General features: G+C 52.0%; 1 protein-coding gene across 2 annotated transcripts; it reads right to left on the minus strand.

The window, feature by feature from the left end:
* Positions 1–8,180: 8,180 nt before the first annotated feature.
* On the minus strand, positions 8,181–16,099 carry SPATA2 (spermatogenesis associated 2). 2 transcript variants are annotated; one of them, XM_040080143.2, is made up of 3 exons: positions 16,004–16,099; positions 13,100–13,538; positions 8,181–11,940 (listed from the first exon to the last, which is right to left on the minus strand). In XM_040080143.2, exons 2-3 carry the CDS (start codon positions 13,415–13,417, stop codon positions 10,687–10,689), a joined length of 1,572 nt encoding a protein of 523 aa, XP_039936077.1. In that variant the 5' UTR covers positions 13,418–13,538; positions 16,004–16,099; the 3' UTR covers positions 8,181–10,686. The 2 variants fall into 2 exon arrangements, with proteins under 2 accessions (XP_039936077.1, XP_039936075.1); XM_040080141.2 differs by lacking the exon at positions 16,004–16,099 and adding an exon at positions 13,622–15,612.
* Positions 16,100–16,462: the final 363 nt, after the last annotated feature.

Genomic DNA, 16,462 nt, shown 5'->3' on the forward strand with positions numbered 1-16,462 from the left:
TCAAAAGGCTCAGAAAAACTCAGAAAAACCAGGGTAACACCCGTGCCGTTGGAAACCGCCAGCTCACCAGCAGACACCGGGCCCCTCCCGGGAGCACCGCACTGAAACGCTGGCAGCAAACCCTGCAGTGTCCGAGGATAGAAATGAGACTTTGAGCAGCACTGGAGTCTGGCTGAGTTTGGAGCTCCTGTGCAGGGAGGCACTGACAGCGAGGACGTGTAAGTGCACCGGGGTTACCAGGCGTAATTTAAATTTCCAAAACACGTTAACGTCTCTAGCTAGAGATCTGTTCTGAATGTTTAATTTTTATTTGTCGAAGTCTAACCAGAAAATCAGCCAGCAACACACAAATGGAAATGGAACCATTATCGGGCACTGCAGGAGAGATGTTCAGCTTTTCCATTAGGTAGCAGTGACAGCTGCAGAGTGAGAACACGTTCCAGGGGCAGGGAGCTCAGCTGCGGCCCCTGGGACCGCGGTGATTCGTATGCAAATGTCAGCCTTGAGACATGAATCAGTGACAGCACGGGTGTGCACAGAAGAGGTTTGGAAGCACATTGCTCAGTCTCCTACAAAGAGGACGAGGATACTTTTCTCTCTCTTGCATCCCTGCAAACAGCTTTAGCGTATTTATTTCACACAGTGTGGTGGGAGGTTCTGCTCGTTACCTGTCTGTGCCCGGCTCTCAGATCTGCATGCAAGGAGTTTTTCAGCACGCCAGTCACATTTCCTCCTTCGGTACCTCGCAGGCACATCCTGCACCTGCCAACCCCTCACTCCCAAGTGACTCACAGGTGTCTGTGTCCACTGCTTCCCGTGTCTGACATTAAAGGGAAGGGAGGATCCCACATTCGTCTGACAAGATTTCAGCCCACTGGCTGGTTTTATCAACCCGTATTTCTCCCACCGCTCTGTGTTCTCGTCTGATTTTATAGATGAGACACCAGGTTCTCACCTAGCCCAGCTGAGGTCACACACACAATTTCCTGAGCACTCCTGCGCTGAAGAGGCAGCTCAGCATCTTTGCAAGTGGGTCAGGGACGGATCTGGAGGGTGACATTTAGCAAGAGACAATGCTGGGTGATGGCATTCACGTAGGACAGATCCGAGCTGCACATGCTGTTACCCAACTTCCTGCCATCTGTACACCAAACTTTCAGCTTGATGTTAAATAGACGCTATTCCCATGCTTGTATACTTAGCTGGAGGCATGAGGTAACGCATATGTTGCTCTTGAGATGCGCTTCCCCCCTCACAATTTGTGCTTGTGACTGCAATGGAAATATATATTAAATCTATGTATTTCTCTTCGTGTATTTGGCTTCTCAGTGCCACCCACAATTCCCAGTGCCTGTGTATTCTGGCTTCTCACATCCCACTTGTCCTCTCTGCTTTGAAAGCTGCCTGCCTCCTGAAGTCCAGCTGGCCGGAGTTTAACCCTTAACCTTCAGGATCCCGTGCAGGCTGTGAGCCCTGCAAACGTCCCCGGGGGCTGGATCCCACCCGACCCCAGCACAGCACCCAGGCTGCTCCCCCTGCACCTTCCCGTGCCCTGGAGGGCACCTCACCCCCACGGCCAACTCCAGGGAGAGACTGAGGCCCGGGGGAGCCGGGAAATGTGAGGAACAGGGAGCTGCAGGTCCTGGAGCACGCTCTGGTGCTGGGACTCAGGGGTGAGCCTTGGTGGTGGAAGCCTGGGAAGCAGAGGGCGAAAACCCTGAGTACAGTCAGGCAATGCTCAAAGCAGCAAAGAAACTCCCACAGAGTCTGTGGCTGTCCCATCAGGACACCTGACACCTTAAACATCACCTCAGAGGAAACTCCTCCAGCTCACAGCTCTTTCACCAGGGCTGGGTGGTGCGGAGGGTGCAAAGGTCCCCGTGTCCCAGGCGGTTATCTCAGAGGAACAGCTGTGCTCAGGTCAAGGAGCACTTTAATCCAGCCATTTACAGCAGAGCCCTCCACCGTGGTGTCCCCTCCGTGCCTCACACCCTCCTGCTTTGCTGGCAAATCTGCACAGAATGGCGCTGCCGCCATCCACGGCACCCGTCAGACCTGCAAATGTCATTTTCTGTGACGTCTCTGCCCGTGTGCAGCTGCATCCACCAACACCCAGCACAGCTCCCCTTCTCTGCAAAGAGGAGCCAGCCCAGCCCGGCACGGAGCGCCCAGCCTCAGGCACCCAGAGCAGAACCCCCTGGCACCGAGCTGCACGCAGCCTGAGCTCTCTCCTAACACCCTGCAGAAAATCTGCTCAATCCCTCCTGGGAGGCACAGGGGCTGCACTGAGCTCCGCGTGCTTCCCAACCCCGGGAGCAGCAGCGCCTCGTACTCCGGAGAGAGCTCCTCTCATTTCTGGTTTATTCTTTTCTAGAGTTCAAACGCTGCTTTGAACCCATGCAGGCTTAGCATCTTACCAAGCTATTTTATTTCCAAGTTGCGGAAGATTAATTTCCATCAAAAATGCACCAATTTGAATAGACCTTTAGCTAGACTTTCAAACTGTTCCTAATTAATATTCCCTTTGAGATCTATCAACTTTCTTTGCTGCTACCTAGCTTTTCTGCTTTAGACTATAAAACTAGTATTCTAAGGAACTTTTGTGTGTACTAATCAGACACCAATATCAGGCTCAATTTTTAAGCCAATTTTTCCTCCTCTCCTCTGAGGGACTGTCAGGCCAATAACTTTCTCCCCTTATCTTCCTACTCATCCTGCTTCTTGGCACTGGTGTAGTTGCTTTCCCACATTTCTTTACTCCACGGCTTGGCAGTTTTAAAGGAGCCTTCCCCACCTGCGGCTCCGTCTGGCACCAATTCCGTCCCCCCGGCTCCTCCCCGGTTGCAGGGATCGGGTTTAATTCATCCTGCGCAGTCCGTGCTGCCGGCGCCAAGCGGCCGGGCTGGGGAGCCAGCCTCTGCTTTCGGAATGAGGCCGTGGTGACAGGACAGTGCCTCGATGTCCCCGAGGCAGCTCGGGGTCCCAGGCACTTTTGTGACGGAGCGTTTTCCCCGATCACAATCCCAGGGTGGGATCTGAACACCTTCACCTGAGCCGCTGCTCTTCACAAGCGCCGCGCTCCGGGGAGCGCCGATGGAGAAACTGGGAAGGTGTCTGCTGACAATGAACAATCTCCCCGTGACTTCGGGCTTTGTTGGGGATAAAGAGACAAATTCTAAGTGCCATGGAAATAGAAATACCTCTCCAGTTGGTTTTGCCCTGTCACTCTGACCAGCCCAGTGCTTGTTTTTAGGACTGCTCCTCACACGTCCAATCTGATTTCTCAGCAGAAGCCCACAGTGCCAAGCCCTGACACAAAAATCACGTCTCCTGGCCGTCATTTGGTCATATGGAAAATATTCCACCAAGGAAATAACGTCCTTCACTGGAGAGCCTGAGCGACAGGCTGCAGGCAGAAAAAGCAGAATCAAATCAGTGTCAAATCCACATTCACTCCAAAGACACGTGAGCATCCTACTTGCGCTCAGTAGAAGTCATTTTGCCAGCAGGCTCTGGGCCTGTTGAAATGCAGGAAGTACAATGAAGGGAAAAGAAAGGATTTTTACGTCATTCACTGAAATGTGCCAGAAGATGCCGACAAGCTGCCCTGAGACACAGACTCAGGAGCAGCCAGGAGGCAAATCCAGGGATTAAACCTGGGTTTGCACTACAGCAGGAAGATTTCTGTTTGATCCTGCCTAGCAGGCAAAGTTCTTGGTGGCAAAATCCTGTAGCTTTTGCAGTTCTGCAGCTGTGTGTTGCTTCCTAGGAAGTCTCCCATCTTTCTTCCCCTCAGATCTTTTTTATAGACCTCACGGTGTTTCAGCACATCTCAAAAACTCCTCCTCAGCTTCTCATGGTACTGCAAATCTCCTGCAGAGCAAGACCAGACAGACAACAGGTCCCAGAGGTATCTGGACCATTGCAACTTTTAATAGGTTATATTTTGAGCTGTGAGCACTGCACCAGGGAGAAAGGTTTTCACTCCAGCTGCAGGCAGAAAATCTACACTAAAGACAAAGTTGTGCAAAAAGTTTTTGGTGTGAGTTACCAACATCTGAGTACTGCTGAATTCCTTCATTATGGAAGAAGCTCATGGATGGGAGCACCATTTTATTAAGCAGCACATAATGCTCACTGTGGTACAGACAGCAGCACAGTTATCATGCTCTGTTTCACAGCATTAAAAATGAGCTATTCTCCAAGCAGGAGAAATCTTCATATCAAAGATTCAAACACCACAGGCTTCAATGCTGTCAAAAGAGATTATTTTAATTTTTGATATGCCTCTAAGTAGTGCAAGGCTTTACAAGTCACAATGGAAAATGAATCAGACTTTGATTCCTGAAGGAGGCAGAAGTCCTAGAGGAGTCCAAGTGAGGGGGGGCTTGGAAGACTCCACAGACAGACTCTTCCCAGGGCCCAGCCGTGATCCACGCAGGAGAGAACGCGTTTCAGATGACTCAGTGCTTCTCTACCTGAATACTGAAATGCAGGAGTAAGAAAGGGAAAAAATGGGATTTCTGAGACTGATCTTTCACGTTTGATCTCTGAGGATGCAAAGCTCTCCCTGGTAGGACAAGGACCACACACAGACCAGACGTGCTCCTCTACCCTCCAGTGGTCACCCACGCTAAGTCTCATTTCTTTTATTGATTTACATGAAGAGGTTTTGTGTTCTCAGGCTGAAATTCTCCACTGGAGACCTCAGAGTGGGTGACAGAGTCTGTCAGCATCCTCTGCTCTGCTCACACCTCCCCAGCTCTGTCCTGGAGCAGCACCTGCAGCCTGTTCCCTTGCTGCTGCAGGGCACCGCAGCCTCCAGCGCTTCTTGGGGCACGGGGAAACACTGGAGGAAACATCCCCTGAAACAAGGAGCAAAATTTCCTCAGCTCCTTCTCAACACAAGGCTCAAAACGTCAGCTCAATTACATGGCAGCAGCGTCTGTAACAATCTGTGTGGCAGGAAACTCCATTCCTGTGTCGGGCACCCCCCTGCCCCTAGGCTTCATCTCACTCCTCAAACCGAGCTCCCCACCCTTCCTCCCTTCACCTGCGGCCTTGCTCACCCCTGGCTTTGCTGTTCATCAATCCCCGCCAGCTGGATGAGCTCTCTTACTGCCCCAGGCCAGTGGCACTGAGCTCTGTCCACCAGCACAAAGCAGCGTCCAGCAGTGTCCAGCAGTGTCCAGCAGTGACCAGCAGTGTCCAGCAGTGTCCAGCAGTGTCCAGCACTGACCATCACTGACCAGCAGTGTCCAGCAGTGACCAGCACTGACCATCACTGACCAGCAGTGTCCAGCACTGACCAGCAGTGATCAGCACTGACCATCACTGACCAGCAATGACCAGCAGTGACCAGCACTGACCAGCAGTGACCAGCAGTGACCAGCAGTGATCAGCACTGACCATCACTGACCAGCAGTGTCCAGCAGTGTCCAGCAGTGACCAGCAGTGTCCAGCAGTGACCAGCACTGATCATCACTGACCAGCAGTGTCCAGCAGTGACCAGCACTGACCAGCACTGACCATCACTGACCAGCAGTGTCCAGCAGTGTCCAGCAGTGACCAGCAGTGTCCAGCAGTGACCAGCACTGATCATCACTGACCATCACTGACCAGCAGTGTCCAGCAGTGTCCAGCAGTGACCAGCAGTGTCCATCACTGACCAGCAGTGTCCAGCAGTGTCCAGCAGTGACCAGCACTGACCAGCACTGACCAGCAGTGTCCAGCAGTGTCCAGCCCCGAGTGCCACCACTGGCTACTGCACAGGACACAGCAGAGCACAAACCAGGCACGCTCCTCCTCTTTCCTGCCATGAGAACCATCCCTCGGAGCAGCTGCTGCCACTGGGGTCTGAAGAATGAGAGAATTTGGTCACAGCAGAAGGTGCAGGAGCAGCTGCTGCTCTAAGAGGGGTTTTACTGCTCCAGGAGTGAGTGGCAGAGTGTGGGGAACGAAGCCCCTCTTCCCCACTCTCCCCAAAAAAGGAGAAGCAGAACATATGCACACAGCCCACTGGTTTCTGCTGAGGTGGCCCAAAGCCAGCATTTAAAGCAGGCTGGGAACAGCTCTGAGAGCTCATCTCAATCAATACACGGGAAACAATGCCACAGACATTGGCAGTTTTAGGGCCAGGAACAAAGTACAAAGCAAAAAGAGCTGGAAATGGCATCGTCCCCTCGGTGCACACCCCAGGACCGATAAATGAGCCCCGAGCAGCACCTCCCAAGGGTAACTGAGCTCCGGGGCAGGCGCTCCACAGCAGCGCTGGGCTGAGCCCTCCAGGCACAAAGGCTGACCCCGAGCCCGGGAAACAGACCTGGAACAGGGGATGGGGCGCAGCAGAATGCACGGTGTGAGGAGGCTGCTCCTCCTCAGACCTGCTGGAGGGCAGCACGTCCTCTCACGAGCAGCTCGCCGGCGCCTGTGGGGTTTGCAGCGATGCACTCACGGGCTGCTCCCTCAGCAGGCGCAGCTCACCGCACCTGGCCGTGCTGCAGAGGTGCCTGAGAGGATCCCAGGCAGGGCAGTTCTGTTCAGGCGCCTTGACACAAAGCCACAGGGCAGATTCCTCTCACTTTGGGAGAAAGCAGCCCTTTTCTCTAAGGAGTTGATGAGCAGTTGTGGGTTGATTTTTCTTTTTTTAAAGCAGGTCGATGATGAAAAAAATCTCAGAACAGTATGACTATCATGAGAATGATTTCTAAAGCAGGAGGCATGACAGCCCCACACCCACAACAGCAGAAGCAGCTGCCACACACAAGTTGCCAGGGCTGCTCCTGCGCCACTTCCAGCCGTTGGAACTCTGACAGACTTCAGTACAGATACCTGCACGGTGCACAATTAACTCAACGCCCAGAAAGACAGGCAAAACAAATGGGAGCTGTTACTCAAGTCAGAAGGTATTTCACATCCTCATCTCAAAGCAGGAACTGCGTATGACAAAGCCCAGCCCGAGAAGCTCCAGAGTCACCATCACTCACATTCAGGATCTGCGGTGCTCAGAAAAGATCTCATCAATAAGAATTTTCAGTAATTAAAACAATCTCTAACCTCGTGTAAAATTCCCTGCAAAATGACTTCAGTGCCTCCCAGATTCTGAATGCTGGAAGAGAAATTTCTTCTCGATGCCAAGGGGGGGGGGGTGGTGGAAATCAGAGCAGGTAGTTTCATTTTTATCTGGAACATTTCCACCTGTCCACCTCTTTTCTGCACACAGCCTTTCCACATTCATTGCAAGTCCGTGGCTGACACAGGCAGCTGCTGGGTGTCGAGGGGACTTTTCCCAGCCCCTCTGCTCTGCCACAGCTGGGAGAGGAGGGCAGCAGCAGGGACCAAACGTGCACTAGGCGCCTGCAACCCAGAGTCATCTTCCAGAAAACAACTGTGAGGAGCTGTCAGCTCAAATCACCACACCTAAAGAAAATAACTGTGGGGAGCTGTCAGCTCAAATCACCACACCTAAACTACTTAACCGTGTGTGGAACCTCTAAGCTCCTGTTGAAAGCCAAAGACGCGGTGAACAAGCTTAGAGGTCTGTAATCAGAGATGCCAGGCAGCAGGACAGCTCACGGGCTTGTTTGGTGTGCACCAGAAATACGACAGCTCAAGAAGCAACACAGTATGAGGCAAGATTTCCTGCAAGAATATTATAGTTACCTGGAGCCTGATTTTTATAATCCTCTCTGGTATTTCCAGTAACAAGAGATCACAAAACACTCGTAGAAAAGGCACTCCAGCGTTCGCCTGCCACGCTTTGTAACGCGAGGAACAAGCAAAAAGGATGATCTAGTTTGGAACTCGAGGAGTTATCCTGCTCCAGAGCTAGCAGAGGGAGCCAGAAGGCCTAACCCAAGTGCCAAAAGGCGCCTCACAGTATCACACATCCTCTGGGAGACGCAGCTGCCCTCGGGAAGCTCGTCAGGCAAGCGCCGCGGAGAGCCGAGGCCGGGATCCGCGGAGGGAGCTCCACACGGCCCCGGAGGCTGCTGCCAGCCCAGCCGAGCCGCTGCAGGCTGCGGCAGAGCGGCTCCCGCGCCCCACAGCACCGAGACCCGCGGCTCCTCCAGCAGCGCTGCGCTCCGCGGGCAGCGCGCCCGGCCCCGCCAGGGGTGAACAGAACGCAGGGGGGAACAGACTGCCACATGCACACGCCACTTTAAGAAAAGAGTTTAGCCTTTTCTTAAAGGCCTCTTTATTTTTAAATTCCTTCAAAACATAAATTAATTTAAACAAATCAGATGCAAAACAGCTGCATTTTAAATTCGCATATATTTTACTGTCTCAATCACAGCAACCTCATACAGTAAGATACACAAAAATAGAGCGTGGTATCACTTCAATTCAACACAGGTTTGTACTACAGGATTCCATGACATATATACAGAGGACTTCTCTTTTTCAGGGCGGGTACGGCCCCTGCCCTGGTCACCGTATAAATTACGTGGCATCACAGTTTTAGTTTCTCACTGTAGTGTGAGGAGCCGTATGGAAACTGAACCGGTGAACTCGAGACACACCGTCGAGCAGCCAAACAGGCACGACACTGCAGAAGGTGAACAGAACCCAAATAACCACCCAAATGAAAACCACCCTTAGACCGCATCTTAATTGTAAAATTGTTTTCAAATTCTTCACTATATACATAATGTATCTACATTTGTGTCATATTTATATATATATATATATTTATATAAAACATACAAGATTGAAAACCTTAAAATCATTCACTTAAACAATGTTCACCCCAACCTTCAGGGTCAGCAGGGCAGTACTTGCCCTTGACATTATGCTCAGTTGCAGTCCCTTGATTCAGAATTTCCCTGATTGTTAAACGAACGCTGTTCACTTTGTTTCTTAGTGCAAACTGGACAGTAACTTTTTGTTCTCAGCCCTCTGTAAGACCCAGGTTTCATCTTATTTCCATAATGCTTCTGACACCCAGTTATGGCTAAAATTATTTTAGCTATTTTACAACACTAGCCTATGTAATTTTCCCCTCTACCTACCTGAAGCCCCTCCCCGCCCCAAAAAGTGTAAGACAAACGATCATTCATGCATGTTCCTGTCACACAGGGAGCGATGGGCATGGAGGTGGAGAAGCCTAGACTCTAACAGTGATTAAAAACCCCAAAGTGAATCGTTTCAGTGCAAAGTGGACTACAGAGTTCACATCTCAGCTAGAGTTCTTTATAGGTATTTTAAACACATTTAATTCTGCACATCGGATTAGGTTGCCTGATACTTTGTGCTAACTAGCTATAGTTGGGAATAAGGGAGTTGGGATTCTTAGAGGTTTTATTTTAATAAAAAACTGAAGTCTATTCATAACCAGGTGGTGTTTGGGGGTCAAACTGTACAGAGCCCAACACAAGGGAGTCCTGGTTCTCAGCCAGGGTTCCCAAGTGCTACAGCAAGAGACAAAGGTTATTATGTGATTCACATCCAGAACTGATGGGTTCACTTGAACAGGAGTCACAAATGAGCTCTGATTTTTACCCAGGCCAGTGCTTTACTCGCTGGACTACACTACAGACAGATTGGCAGTGAATTTGGAAGCAAGCAGAACATCGATAGTTACAATTGCCATAACCACAAAGAAAAAGCGTGCACTGAGAGAAAAATCCTGCAGTTCTTAGACAAGACTCCACTCAGACGAGTGGCAGCCTTATCAGAGGGGAAAAAAAAGAAGTCAGATAAAAACCCAAGAATTGATCAGAGCCAAGAACATCATTCCGCCACAGTGGCTATAACAAGCTATGAAATACAGTACAAGGAAAAACAAAAAGTCACCTGAACAAATAACCCAGAGAGACTTCATAGTTATAATGATTCTACCACTTTGAAGAACTCAACATATTAAATATTTATTAAAAATAAACTGTTTCCAAATCACCTATTTACAGTACAAACAACAGTACTTAAACCATGTGCAACAGAAAGAAAATGGACACTCATCCGAGAGGACAACACTCCAGGCATCATCCGAGCGACACAGATACAGGGTCACCGCTTTAAAACACCATACAGTGAAACCCGGAAGGATGACATTGGCAACACTGGAAAATAAAGCACATGTTATCCAGATTCAGGTTATATCAGCTCGAGATAAGCAACCAGGAGAGATGGGGAGGAGGAAACAAAGACAAAAGGAAGAGAGGTTTGCATTTTGGAGATCAAGAAATGCAGACACGCGTCAAAAAATAGTCCTTGTTGGCAAAACGAGCCATTCACATATTTCCTGCACATTTTGAAGTCATCCTTTATCAAAAACTGGCAGTGGTTTCATCCCTCACAGAAAATGAGAATCTTAGTTCTCTGACTTTATTTTCAAACACTGCCTGGTTTTATTTGGGCAAGATATGATATAATAGGAAGGTATGATGTCACTTTTTAAAAATACAACAGCTGCCAAGTTTTAAGGAAAAATGTGCTCTTCTCCCCCATTTAAGCTGAAAAGCAACGCTCATTTAGGAGTTACCTAAATTATAGCAGCATGAAATCTAATGGATCTGCAGCATCTGTGAAGCCACAAAAATCAAGAACTGGCACCTGATCACCGAACCATGGTTCCAAATATCTGGACACGTGATTTTGGCAAGAGGTCAGTGTGAAGTCAGAACATTAGTTAGGATAGCCCTTTCCTCTCCCCCTCCCTCCCCTTCCCAAACAGCCTCATCCGGTCTATCTGTACACCACGTGGGACAGCTGGGACGATTTATAGTTTAACTGGTTGTTAGGCAGGAACCTGTGCAGGTCGCTCTTCCTGCAGCACGGGTCGTAGTAGTAGGCGCTGAGGCAGGTGTCACACGAGACCTTGGAGCAGAACGTGCACGTGTTGGCGGCTCCCGAGCGGTTGCAGAAGCCGCAGCGCGAGGTGCCCGAAGGCTTGGACTTGGAACTGAACTGAGCAGCTCTGTCTTGGCTCTGAGTCTGTGACGTGTACTGGGATTTCTCCCTCAGAGCTGGAGCGGGAGACAAGCCGTCGCTTGGGAGCGCTTTGATGGAGTAGGAGCTCTGCTTCACCGCCGGGTACTCCTGCCTCGAGCCGAACAGGTTGTCACACTTCTGGCACACAGGAGCGCCACAGGGGATGCCACAGTTCTGGCACTTGGAGGAAGCTGTCTCTTTGGCTAGGTGGGTGCGTTTGTGGTAAACAGGGTTGGCATCGCTTCTTAACAGCCACACGTCGGGCTTAATAGCGTCTTGCCTTTTAAAATTTAACACGCTTCTAGAATCGGGGTCAGTATACAAATCTAAGTCCTCTTGAGCAGAAAAATAGGAGCTGTAAGGGACATTGGTTCTTAGCATGCCATTGTGATGGGACGACGCTGGCAAGTACTCATCCGAGCAGCCGTGTGGGGAGCTGGACATGGTCAGCAGAGAGGGCGACGGACGGATAATTTCATCTTTGATGTCATCTTCCGCGTCGACCAAGATCGGCTCCTTCCTGAGGCTCAGCGAGCTCATCAAGGGCGGTTTCTTGCTCTCCCAGTAACTGTCGTAGGTATCCACCGACTTGGAGGGCTTGCTCACCTTTGGCTTGAAGTAGTCCTTGGAGGCGCGCTCGCTGGCCGATTTCTGCAGCACCATGCGCGCCATGGAGGCGTTCAGGCTCTCCTTGCACTCCAGGCGCCGCCGCATCGCCTCCGCGCAGCCCCGCACGTCCTCGCCGCTGCTCTTGCGCTCCGCCACGACATCCAGCTCGGAATAACCCTTATCCTTCACCTGCAGGTGGATCTCCAGAAGCTGCTCGCATTCCACTTTGGCCAGGAAGAGCTCAAATGAGATCATCTTCACTTGAATGGCGTCGACCTGCTCTTTGAGCTTGAACGTTGTTCCCAGCTCCTGGACGTAGCCCATGTAGTTCAGAATCTGCCTGACGTCGTCCTCCGTGAGAGCAGACTTCACGTAATAAACAAAGGCTCCAGTGTAGGTCTAAGGGGGGCGGGGGGGAACAAAAGGAAAACTGGGTTAGAAATTCAGTGGTGGACTAGATGTTCAGATAATTCAGCGACAGAGACCATATAATTAAATACAACAATAACGACTCCGAACACATGCAACAGCCTTGGCAAGATGAGCTCGATTTCTGCATCGCTCCTGCTCAGCAGATGGAAATTCCACATGAGGGAAATTCAAAGTAGGGGAGTTTTTCATTCAATTTAAAATCCTGATTAGCATAATGTCCTCCCTGGTGATTTAAATCACTCTGCTCTGCACTAACACGAACTTTAATGCATACCGGAGATGTCTGAATTCACAGAAAGGCTACCATGAAAGACAAGGCCAGGATTCTGGGAACTACCCCACCCAGGGACAAGCTGGAGCTAACAGGAACTCAGAACTACTGCAGGAGCACCAAACTCCAATTCGGCTTTAAATATGCTCGAGGTGCACTCTTCTTTGTGTGCTGTTACTACACAGTTTCAAACGTCAGTTTTATTTAATTTAATGTTAATTCAAAAACTTCCACTAAAAGAGCCCCAAAAGCAGAGATGTGAGTTTCTGCAAGCTGAAATACCCTCAGCACCTGGCACACAAGGGACATGCTCAGCCCAGCTCAGCCTGTTCTGGGTGCAGCCAGGAGCAGTCTGCCCATCACAGGCAAAAGATAAAACACAAAACTCAACAGCAGAGAGCTCCCAATGGGACTTCAGCACCCAGCAGTGAGTTCCCACTTTTCCCTATGGGAACCTGCCTTAGGTGGATGCATTTGAAAGCACCTTAAAATCAAAACATCAGGAAATGAGCACTGACAAACAGATCAAAGATATTCTGGAAGCAATTCTTCTGCAGAACTTTCTTCTCCATTACCATGCAAGTTGTGGGAACCTCAGCAAAGCATCCACTCGTAAACACACACTGGGTTTAATACTTGTTTCCAGTAACTGCTGTGGCAAGCACAAACCAGCAAACTTCACTTATTTTACACAGAAACTCTCCTACGGCTTCTGTTTACCAACTGTATATACAGATATATATATCATGCTGTAAATGGAAAAAAACTGAAGCCTTTAAAGGAAATGCATAAAATGTGTTCACAGAAAGAAAAATAAATCATGTTCACACTATGGCTCCATAAAAAAGGTCTTACCTTAATGTTTTTGAACTCCTTTTTCCAGGGGTACAGAAAGAGATTAATTCCAACTGTCTCGAGCATGTTGAATGCATTATGGAGACAATGTAAACTTGAGGATTTCACAGATCTCAGTGAGTTTTCAGCCATCTCGTAAAATTTTATCAGCCGGAATCTATAAAAGGGATCAATTTTGGGAAGGCAAAATAAGGCTGCTGCTGCCACTCGCAAGTACTCATCGTTAATGGGATGCTGCTTGTTGTCAGAGGCATTCAGCTTGCACTCGTGGAACTGTACATACTTCCTAAATAAATCGTCTTTATATTTCGTATCCATTGAAATCAGATTTTCCCTCGCGCCGGGGGCAGCTACCGCCTCTCTTTCATGGTTATTTGGCAGTGGGTTGGGTATCTGGCATTAGGAATCTTCAGCAGCGGCAATTGTCCTGGAATAAAAACTGAAAACAAACACAAATCATGCCAGGTGCACACGCCCCAGATGTCCCCAGCACCTCCTGCCCCTCGGGGCTCTGGAACACACCTCACAGAGCTGCAGCTCCCTCACAGCCTCTCCAGGACTCTGAAAGGGCACAGGAGACACAGAAGTGCCACTGTCCCGCTTTCCAGCCTCATTCCCCACTTGCGTTCCAGGTCCCTGCCCACTTTGCCCATTTTGTGAAAGCATCTGCTTTTCCCCCTCGCCTCTTGTGGCACAGTCCCTGGGCTGAGCAGGTTTATCCACTTTGCCTTTAGATTTCTAACATTTTCAAGGCTTTTGACAGCCACTGACGTTCCTCCTGCGGGAACCCCCAGTGCAGCTGGGGCAGCTCTGCAGCCACCTCCAGAGCACCCACTCCCGACTGCAGCAAACCACAGCCCGAATTCCAGCTGGAAGCTGGCAGCTGCAAACACCACTGCGACCTTTTCAGCAAGAAAGCCACACCTGCCACCTTCAGCTGCTTTATGGGAACCCAGCAAAACCACGTCTGTGCTTCTGTCATGTGTGCTTTGTTTGCAGGGACAGTGTTTTTATGGATATACTGATCCGCACCTTCAGTGCACTGAGCTCACACACTGAGCTGGAGCAGCTGGTGACAGAAGAATGTCCCCAGTGCTGCTTTACCAGAACCAAGGTAATTAACAAGTCAACAGACGCCATCTGAAATGCCTGAGCAACTTGTGGTCAAAAAGCAGACCACAGGCTTTGTTTATTACATAAAAAGACAAACCAGCTCTTGACCCGAGAGGAGAGGAGCTGGGAGAAATGAGCGCGCTGTTTCAGCTGTAGTCAGTCTCAAAGAGCACTTCAGAAAAGACTTTTCACCCGGTATTAACTGCTAGAACACTGGTCAACACTCCTGTTAAAGGAAAACCACTGTTAAGAGCAAGTTCAACTGAATGGAAGGAGCCAAAACACAAAATACCAACAACCAAGAGGCCAGGGAAACAAACAAACAACAAAATCAACAGCCTGGCAGTTAACATTCCTTGATGAAAGGCTGTGCTCAGTGCCAGCCCCGTGTGGGGAAAGTTAAGTAGCAGGTCTGCTTCTGCTCCAAGGCACACGCGCTCCTGTCAAGAGACAGGCTGTGAATCACAGGAAATGTGGAGTGCTAAATTAACATCTGAGCATAAGGGCCAGGAGCAGTCCCTCCCCTCCCCACGTTCCTCCGCAAGTTGTGCAGGATGAAGTCTGTGGACGAAGACAGCAGAGTCTGTTCCTTGGCAAGAAGAGCGGCACACGAGAATTGCAGGATCTTTGTCTGGCACGTCAGCGGAACACCCCCAGGACACGGAGTGATCCTGCACTGGCAAGGAGCTGGATTCAGGATCCCAGCTCTGCCATGCCCACTGCCAGTGCCCACCAAACAAAGAGACACGTCAGGGTCAGCAAGGCCTCACGCGACAGGACAGTGCTTCCCAGAGCCTCTGCCAGCCTGACTGTGCCCCGTGCTTGGCACCCGAGCCAGGGCTGGTCCAGCACAACATCCAGTGCCAGGGCAGATCCTGTGAGCCCTGCCAGGGCTGATCCAGCACAACATCCAGTGCCAGAGCAGATCCTGTGAGCCCTGCCAGGGCTGATCCAGCACAACATCCAGTGCCAGGGCAGATCCTGTGAGCCCTGCCAGGGCTGATCCAGCACAACATCCAGTGCCAGAGCAGATCCTGTGAGCCCTGCCAGGGCTGCCCCGGCACGTAGAGCCCCAGCCTGCATACAGCATCCCTGTGCTGGCAGCCCACCCAGCAGCAACATCCATGGTTACAGGCTCCCGAGAGCCTCACGATGCAAGCAGGCACGGATAAATATAGGCTTTAGCAGCACCCTGAATGACAGAACGCACAGAAGGAACAAAGCTGCTTTGCTGCAAAGCATTAATTCCAAGCCTCAACATTTCCCAGAGATACAAGAATAATAAGTCCTGATCAGAGTCCAGGGTCTGGTGTTGAGACAAGAGAATGTTTCCATCCACCTCCAGGGTCAAAACCTCACCCGAGGGAACCAACTGCTCTGGCCACGCTGGAGCACTCGGTTATACAAAAAAATTGACAGCAGTAGGAGAGAGCCTTCTCCCGAGGTACACCCTTTACAGCACAGCCCTGCCCTACCGCGCCCGGGGCCCGGGCACGCCGGGCTGGCACCCAGCGCCCCGGGACGCTCCGGGACGCGGCGGCTGCAAACGGCCCGGGAGCAGCGCCGGGCGCGGGCAGCCCCCGGACCCACGCGCGGGGCGGGGCCCGCCGCGGCCGGCCCATGCCCGGGACACTTGTTGCGGAGGCGGGTCGAGGCGCCCCGGGACACCGCCTGGGCCTCCGCGGCCGCACCGGCCCCGGGAGCTCCCGCCGCCCTCGCTGCGCCGCGGCCGCGGCGCCCGCCCACCCGCCCGGGCTAAGCTCCCGCTCCGCGGCCTGTCCCGTCCCTCACCGCTCCGCTCCGCCGCCGGGACCCGCCGCCGGGACCCGCCGCCGCTCCACCGGAAGCGCCCGCTGCCCGGGATGCTGCCCCGGCGGAGCCGCGGAGGCCCGGCCGGTGCCGCGGACGGAGCGCGCCCGCCCTCACGGCTCGGCAGGGCCGCGGCGGCGGCAGCGGCGGCCCGGAAGCGAACGGCGGGGCGGGAGCGCTTCCGCCGCGTGACGTCATCCGGGCGGGGCGCGAGGGGCGGGGCGGGGCGCCCGGGGCCGCGCTCCGGGGGCTGCCGGGAAAGCAGCGGCCGCGAAACGGCCGCGGGGCCGCGACGCCACCGGCCGTTAGGCCGCTGCCCGCGCCCGGGACGGCGCCGGCGCCGCAGCGGAGCACCCCCCCGAGCCGGGCCCCGCCCGCCGCCGGCCGCCCCGGGATGGCGGCCCCGCCCGCAGCCCTGGCCCCGCCCTCATGCCCGGCCGC

Source organism: Hirundo rustica, chromosome 16 (genome assembly GCF_015227805.2).
Source record: "Hirundo rustica isolate bHirRus1 chromosome 16, bHirRus1.pri.v3, whole genome shotgun sequence".
Classification (NCBI taxonomy): Eukaryota; Metazoa; Chordata; class Aves; order Passeriformes; family Hirundinidae; genus Hirundo; species Hirundo rustica.